General features: G+C 48.3%; 1 protein-coding gene across 1 annotated transcript in view; it reads left to right on the top strand.

Annotated features, from left to right (window-relative positions):
• Positions 1–764: 764 nt before the first annotated feature.
• LOC119386117 (sodium/potassium/calcium exchanger 5) overlaps positions 765–8,675 on the top strand; it is a 43,055-nt gene continuing 35,144 nt past the window's right edge. Inside the window, exon 1 of the mRNA XM_049414225.1 lies at positions 765–1,056. Within this exon, the coding sequence (XP_049270182.1) occupies positions 765–1,056 (292 nt within the window). The remainder of the gene's footprint in view (positions 1,057–8,675) is intronic.

Genomic DNA, 8,675 nt, shown 5'->3' with positions numbered 1-8,675 from the left:
CATGAAAGCCATGACACGCATTTTCCTCAATGACATACAAGACGATGTATGCAGCTCTTTGCTGGCTGCTTCGCATTACATCGATTCCCACAATGCGTGGGATCTGCCGTCTTTTTTATCCTGTTGTTGCTGATTCACATGTTTCACATGTTTTAAGGCCTAATGAGATTCTACGTTTCTGCCACGCGATATAACATGCGTTAAAGCCTGCTCGCTCTACATGACATTTGTATAGGGTTTTTTTTCCGAAACAGTTTGGGGCACTGGCATGACTCTGTGGTAGAACACTTGCTTGCGACGCGGAAAACATGGGTTCGATTCCCACTCGAAGTAAGACTTATTTATTTATTTGCATCCCAACGACGCCGACATCGGAATTTCTGGGAAACGAGCTCTTCAACGCCATCGCTTTGAAGGGGCCCTGTAGCACTTTTTGAGTATGGTCAGAAAACGCTGACGATCGGTAGTCGAGGATTCAGAGAACATGTCAACCAAATAGTATAGCGCTGCACGCGGCCTGGAATTCACAATTAATTCTCAAAAGTCAGCTAGAAATCGCTCCCTCTTCTCTCGACGAATGATGCCATAAACCCAAAGAACTGTGCCTTAAACTCAAAGCCCACGGCCATTGGCTTGTAGCGAGAGAGAGAGGACGTCAAGGCGGCCGACGTGGCCGTGCCGTAATCTCGCCACTTTATTCTAGAGACGACCGACCACCGCAGATTTGCTCCGGACCCCGTGACACAGGATGCCGCCCACCCGACATGTGGCCAATGTGCAGGCGCGCTGTGCAGACCTCCTCCCCACGTCTACAGCCACCGTACCTGCCGGTATTTCGTCTCGCACCGCAGACAACGTGCGCGGAGTGCGCCCTCCAGTCACCGGCATTGTTGCCTGTGCAACGCCTCTCCTCATGCCCACCCGACTTTCTGGGATCGGTTCCAACATGCAGAGAGTCGGGCGCTCTTGCTCCTGCCTACAGCGTCCATTCGTCGCGACCCCCGCCCGCTACGCAACTCCCAGAGCCGCCCGCCAGAGCACCACTGCTCTCTGATGGTAATCTCACGTTGACGATCTGGACTGCCCACTGACACTTTGTCTCGCGTCACGAACCTTTTTGTATATACGCCCCCATCGTTTTTCATTTCGGCTTCAATTCTGCGGGGGGGAGGGGGGGAGTAATCTGTAGCGGCATGATCATCATCCCTCACAATCATCATCATCCTTTTTACCACTTACGCGCCGCGCCTCTCGCGCAGCTCATGCTCAGAGCTCGAGGCGCGAGCAGTAGAACGAGCTCACGCTCCCGGCGGTTAGAACGCTTGCAGCCGCCGTCGCAAGGTCGGTCGTCTCTAGAATAAAGTGGCGAGATTACGGCACGGCCACGTCGGCCGCCTTGACGTCTTCTCTCTCTCTCGCTACAGGCTGATTTCAGCATCGTGAACTGCACAGTTACTGCGGCCGCCCCGGGATGGCGCAACGTGCGCACGCGCTCGCACGCGATCACACTGAAAGTAGGCCGCGCGTTCGAAGAAAAAAAGAAAAAAAGAACTGCTCAAGGTCATGACGCGCGCGCGACGTAACCTTTTTTCCCTCTTGCCATCCCTCCCTGCTTAGCTTCCAGTGCGCTGGTCGGGACCAGAGAAGAGAGAAAGGGCTTATAGCGTGCGCAAATCTATGTAACTCCGCTCGTACTTGACGGATTAAAAAAAAAAATGGCTCAAAGCTTGCACTAAGCCGCACAAAGCTCGATACACAGCGAAGATGATTGGACTCATGCTTAGTTATTGCTGTATCTAGTAAAACTTGGCTGTAGCGAGGTTGAACTTGGCTGCAACATAGCTGAAGTTTTGCTTTAAGTTGCCTTGAACTTGGCTGTAGCGGGGTTGACCTTTGCTGTTACGGTGCCATGCTCCGTAACAGCAGTAGTGGGATTTACCCAATTTCAGTGTCACAATAGGTGGGCTAACTGTGACCTTCTTTGTTTTTAGTGGACGTACAGTGGAGAGTAGGGGGATTTACCCAATTTATGTGGCACACACCCGTTTATGATTACAATATTTTTTTGGTTCGTCGGACAAGGTACGAGTTGCTAAACAGCTTCGCTGTTAAAATTTTTGCCGCAGTCGATTCGTGAGGCGAAAAATTCCTTTAATGAAGTCATTAGACGATTACCTGGAAATGTGTTGCAGGTCCCGTTAAACATAGCCTAAACGCTTCGACTACACGCCGCGACAAGGGAGTCAGCGTGTTGCACCACAAGACAACACAAAGATGATGCTCTGCGCCGTCGGCGCTCACGGCGCGTATGAGCAGTGAACGTGGATGGAACCAGCGCCTCTGGCGGTGGCGGCACGACAGACGGACATTGAGTCACTGTTCGTTTCCGGGAACGCGCCGCACTTGTGTTTCGCTGAAACCCTTTCGCCGCCTTTGACCTTGGCTGAGCTTGAAGGTCAGACTCGCGTAATCGGGCGTTTTCTTGGTTTGCAGCTGAAGGTTTAAAGTTGTCGCTCTAATATACAACAGTTTCTCGTTTCAACGCGGTGGTAATACTGAGTGCGCGTTCTCGAATTATTTCGCAATCGCTGACTGAAAACGGCCAGATGGTTCGCGATAACGGGAGGGACGTTATTAAGGTGTCTGTTTATCTTGTATGTATCCTGGAGAGGGGCCAACGGCTTGCACACCCTTTATCGAAAGCAAAGAAGATTGACAGAGTGAGGCCGGAGACGACCAGATGCGGCATAGTCAAGAGGTGTTGTTGCGTCCGAAGATGCGCCATGCATGTATGGAGATTCTTTGAACTCGCCGCTCTGCACGCCATCGGCGCAATACCACACAGTTGGGCATCATACGTTACAATTCGATTTTTTTAAAAAAGGTGCCACGGGTGGATTAAAAAGAAAGAAAAAGAAGAGACGAATACGTCTCTGGTTGAAGAAATAAAACACACAGATAGATAGATAGATAGATAGATAGATAGATAGATAGATAGATAGATAGATAGATAGATAGATAGATAGATAGATAGATAGATAGATAGATAGATAGATAGATAGATAGATAGATAGATAGATAGAAAATGCACAAGCCACACGGGGTACACTCTATCCCTCTATCGCGATCGTTCACGAATTGTATCAAATTATTCTGCCGCAGTTCACATTACGTTGAAGTTCTCACAAGGGAGTCAATCGTGATTGGTAAATTTAACATCAATCGTGAACAATACCATTGAAATTGCCCTGCGTAAAGCTGGTACATGATATAGGTACTAGCTGGTCGAGACTCGGTAGGTTGATTGTGTGCTCAAACGTTATGGCTTGGAGTTTTTTTTTTTTTTATTGGCGCCGTACTACGTAGTTTTCGTAGGTGGGTGCGGGGTACATCAGCTGGCGTTGTTTCTGATACCGAACTTGTGCCCTTTCACAATGAAAGACCGGTGACTCATCGCGCGACAAAAAAACGTCTTCGTCGCTTTGTGGATGGATGTCGTTGACGTGCGGATTCTCGGCTCCGCACTGTGGTTTTACTCTCCCAACTCCGCTCTCCCAGCTCTTTTAATACATTACTCCTTTTTCGGTAGCGCTCAGCCGTGCTTCTTTATGGTCTGCATATAATAGCGAATGCTCCACTATGTGCTTTCGTATGTTGTGCTGCTTCTCCAGCGTTCGTTCAACACAGCGCGACTTGCAGGGCAGCGCTATGCAACGGCGTGTCCACGGGAACAGCTCCGGTCATAAAGGACACGAAAAGTGCGCAATGCTCAATAAAGCATGTATTGGACCGAACTATCCTGTACTTCAGTGGCTGTCATCACTGTGTCGGTCATTCGGACGAATTCCACGCCATTTGTGACAATTTGGTGCGGCATCGTTGCTTAACCGGTCACTCGGTATATTTAAGGAAGCATTCACAGTGCCGCCTTTGATGCCTTGAGAGAGCAAGATAGCGGCATGGAAAACTAGACGTAAGAAGGACAGTCAAGCAGTGTCAGTCTTTGGACCCGAAGGCATGCTCTTAGGCGCGCGCACGCGCAAACACTCAGTTGGCGGACGCGAGCCCGGGCTGTCGAGACAGCATATTATCTTCGAGGAACACTAGGCGGCTCCTTGCTTTGGCATACACTGCTATCAGTCTCTCGCCATCTCGAGCCAAACATTTCTCAAGACAATCCTTGAAGGGGACGCAACACTAACGCACGTGACGGAACCCTAACGCTAAGGAGGGAGGCGGCCACCATAACTTCGAAAACAGCCATGGCACGTGACGTTTTGTAAATATAGCGCGCTTAGAAGATGCCTAGGCATAGCGTGGCTCTCAAGAGCGCTTCTTTGATAACAGGACGCGGGCAACGGAGATCACATAGCGTTTTGATTCGTGCGAAAAATAAATATAATCTTAGAAGATAAAGGACTGAGTGCGGGAACAAGAGAGCTCGTCTTTTGTAAGGCAGAAAGAGTAGCGTATGCGCCTAAAGGTGGGCGGCAGTTTTTCCATCTATAAATGGATGACCTCAGACTGATTATCATCATTGTCATGCGTGCCGACGCCGTTTTCGTTTGCGTGGCAACAAAAGATTGCTCGTCAACGCAGCGCAATCCTGTGAATAACAATTTCTATGCACTACAGTGTCATCCTCAGTCAACCGTACAGTATCCTTTCTCCAGCCTTGGATATACATGCAGAAAATTCGACGCTCATAGAATCTGTGTGGAGCTCGAAACGTGTCCAGGGCTGTTATTGTGCGGTATTTCACTGCGAAACACCTAAAAAATTAAAGCATTGTCACGTCTCACGGTATCCTGCTCCCCAGTTCAAGAAGATTACCAATAATACTTCGTGCAATGTGTTCAAATTACTAGGGCTTCATTCATTACTAAGTCACACGATCGGCCGACACTCTGAACTTGCTGCTCGTCTGTCTTCCGAGAAGTGGAGAAAGAGAGAGGGAAAACAGGATAGGCAAGGAGGTTAACTACACTATGTCCAGTTTGTTACCCTACATATGGGGAGGGGAATGAAGAAGTAAAAGAGATAGACAAAGAGAAAGAGCAAAACCATCCGTGCACAGATTTCACGATACACAAGCAGAGTGCAGCGTATATATATATAGACAATCACACAATTCAGCTGTCTTCAAGAACTACAGAAGGGTTCCTATGGCTTTCTGGACTGATGAGCTGCGAGGCGAGGTTCCCAAGATCTTTCCTTCTGTAAAAGGCCGATCATGAAGTCTTCTTAAGGCACACCGGGGAGTTCGGCGATGTTGGTCAAATTGAGGACAGCGACACAAGAGGTGATCAATAGTCTCGGTACAGGTGCAGTTGTCGCGCATGCGCGAGTCCGCCACACCCTTGCGACAGATGAATGAGTTGGTGAACGCTACACCGACACACAGGGGGGCCGACACAGCGGTAACTACTCAAGTGCTTAGCGCGGTGGAATATGCTGATCCCTCTCTGGTGCGGCCCGTGCTTTTGGGCGTCAGAAGAGAAGATTCACCCGTGCGGTGCTGTCTACAAATGTGATGAGAAGGTCGATCATCTCCTGTGACAATGTTCCCGCGCTTCGACAAACAACGTCGACTCTCGTAGGTGCTGTAAGGATTCTTGACGATCGACCTTTTACAAAAGAAAAGTTCTTGATACCTGTTCTCGCTGCTAATGAGCCCAAAAAGAAATACAAGTTCCTCTGCAGTACATGAAGACGATATATTAAAGTTACGACTGTGGATGCACTGCGCCATGCATGTGGACAATACAGACGCATGTCTTCTCTCTCGCTCCCTTTCTTTCTTTTTTCTTACTCATAACTTCGCTCTCCACGTGTAGAGTACAAAACTGGACTAAGTTCCGATAGCTACGCTGCCGTTTCTTCCTTCTCTGGCTGCGAGTGTTTGTTCGCGCAATTTTCGAAGTTTCATTAGTCTTTTTAGCATAGTATATGTTTTTTGTATGGGTGTGCGTGTAGATGTAACCTAAACAGGGTAAACAGTGGTCACCCTGCACTAGGGCTATTATTTATACGTAATGAAGAATAACATAACTGCGTGTCAGCGCAATTGTTAGCATTGCGCCCTGCTGCAGTAACGTGATTTCCAATCGTATACGCTGGCTCCACCGCCGCAGCTGTTGGCGGCGAGATCGAGCAGAGTCGGCACCTAGCGTCGAGCGCACGAAACCCCGCGGTGTGGATGGCTCCTTGCGTCGTCTACTAGCCACACCATGTTCGCATGTGTGCATACGTCATGCGCGTCCTCAGATTACAGCTTATTCCGTTGTGCTAGCACAGTATCAAATGCTTGTACGTATGCCTACACGATATACATAAGCATTTCGCCTTACGAGACTTGTACGGACTCTAATAAGTGAGTACACGCCCGTGGCGGTATGGCGCTAGGCAGGCCCGTAGCCAGGAATTTTAGGGGCGAAGCTCCTTAAGGCGGCACCCGTTCGTCCCTCGTAGTCGTCATCGTCGTAGTAGCAACGGTCGGAAACACTGCCGCTCAAGCGTCCCAAAGAATTACGTCATCGTTACGTCATCACCACCATCTTGAATCTGAGCCTAACTGAGCTTCCAACCAGAAGTGCGATAACTGAAGGCGAAATTGGCGCTCGAGTCGATGGCGAGTCAAAATGAAAGCAGCCAATGGCAGCCCGCCGCCGTGCCGGCAAAGCCGTGCGCCCCGCGCCGGCCGCCGAGGCCGCAACGCTAGTTTTGAATTTCTCGAAAGTTCCGTTGTAGCATGAAGCGAGCGTTGAGCGCGGGCACCGGGCTGTCCGTGCAGGCAGGCTATGCTTGGGGGACACCTACAAGTCTCTCGTTGAGGTTGGCGGATCACTGTTCGCTTTTGAGACTTATTGGAGCGGTCGTTATGGTCAGCCGTGCTCCGCCGCCGCCACATCGGAGCCCGTCGTAGTCGCCGGACTTGATGTGAAGTTCCGTGATGTTCCGTTACATGAAGCGACCGTTGGCCGGCGTGTGCAGTTTTTGCGGTGTTTCCGTGGATTGCTCTCTTGCCGCCGTGATGGTTAACGGCACACGCCATTCGTACATCATGCAGCGGTGCACGGATACTTCAAGACCGAGTTCCGCAAGATTCTTCCCTGATCGAAAAAACTATAGGTGAGTATGCGGTTTGCGTTCGCAGCCACGCATATATAGCTTCATTGCAGTTGGACAACAGTTGTTTTTAAACGTGACTGAATCGTGAAGAGCACGATTTTGCATCGTTGTACCAAGAAGTAACGAAAATACAGCACTTTGACATGACTGCTTCCTTGGAAGTGCTTTTTGCATTTTTTGGCCTTTTTATCACTCACCTTCGTTTAAATACGCGTTTCTGAGTCTGTGTATCTCAACTTGCACTATACCGAGACGACGAAACTACGTTTGCGTGATGTGATTGCGTAATTTTTGTCGTTTGAATTCGGTTTGCAACTGCTTTTCTGCAGGACGTAAACGTTTTCTGAATTATGGAGAAGGCCACAAGTGACGCGTTTGCCCAAGGAAGGGTTAATAACTATAGAATCTGCTCTCTGCGAAGTCTCGATCCGCAACCTCAAGTGCACCAGCTTTCTACTCTGCCCCCAGTGCTTTCTTTCGGTGCGTGAATGTTATGTTCATTATATGTACTTACAGCTGAAAAAGTACTCTTTGTGTTTATGTATTACCTCTGTAATTACCTATAGAAAAACCGTTCGAAGAACCTTCATGTGTAGGCATGAGAGTTGTTTTTTTCTGGTGAGCCTTGAGTATTGCAAGTGTCCAATATGCAGAATTTTATTGTTTGCGTTTATCTCAATGAAGTGCTCAGTGTACAAGGCATGACATTCTCACTTCAGTGACGTTATCTTACAGCTATGCATTGTATTCGCGGTGAAAGAAAAGCTGTGTAGTAGACTTATTTCACCTGGCCATTGGGTAATACGCGTTTCTTCGAATGTTATATGTGCTGCTGCATAAACGGACCATCGCCTTCATGCCGTTGCCGCCATCTAACTGTCAAGTAGTGGTCAAGTGCCAAATAATGTGTATTTCCCTTTTTAGTGCGATGTACTGCTTATATATATCTAGTTGTTTTGTGTTTTGTATTAGTAAAGTGGTTAATAAGTAGTTCATTGCAATATTATTCCATATTTAGGTATTTTGCGCATCTTTATTGTTTTTGCCATGCACTGACATTTCGCCTACATTTCTTTAAATTTCATGACTCTGTCACATCAGCAGCTCTTGTGCACTTTGGTCAGTATTGTACTAAACACATCGTGTTACTTATATGTGTATACGTTAAAGGGCCTGCATTTTCAGTGTGTTCGATTTTTAATTTCCAATTTCTGAACTTTACAATGAACTTTTGTGCTGTTTAATCATGGACACACTGTGCATTCTTTAATTCTCTTCTTCTCCGGAACATGTATCGTGCCCCATTATGTGCAAATCTTGAGTTTTGGAAACGGAGCAATAAAACGAAGTCACAGATATGTTGTGGGTGGAAGTCATCCCTTATGCTCTGGATGATGCAGGCTGCGTGCATTCAAACGCACTGCGCACCACGAGCGGACAGAAAAACATAAATGCGCGACCAAGCACAGCACGCGCGCACGCGAAAAAAAAAAACGCGCCACGCACACGAAAAAAAAAAAAAACGGCGCGCGGCACTGAAAGAA

This window comes from Rhipicephalus sanguineus, chromosome 3 (assembly GCF_013339695.2).
Source record: "Rhipicephalus sanguineus isolate Rsan-2018 chromosome 3, BIME_Rsan_1.4, whole genome shotgun sequence".
NCBI lineage: Eukaryota > Metazoa > Arthropoda > Arachnida > Ixodida > Ixodidae > Rhipicephalus > Rhipicephalus sanguineus.
Note: the sequence above shows the minus strand (reverse complement) of the source record. Positions and strands in the feature narration are given on the sequence as shown.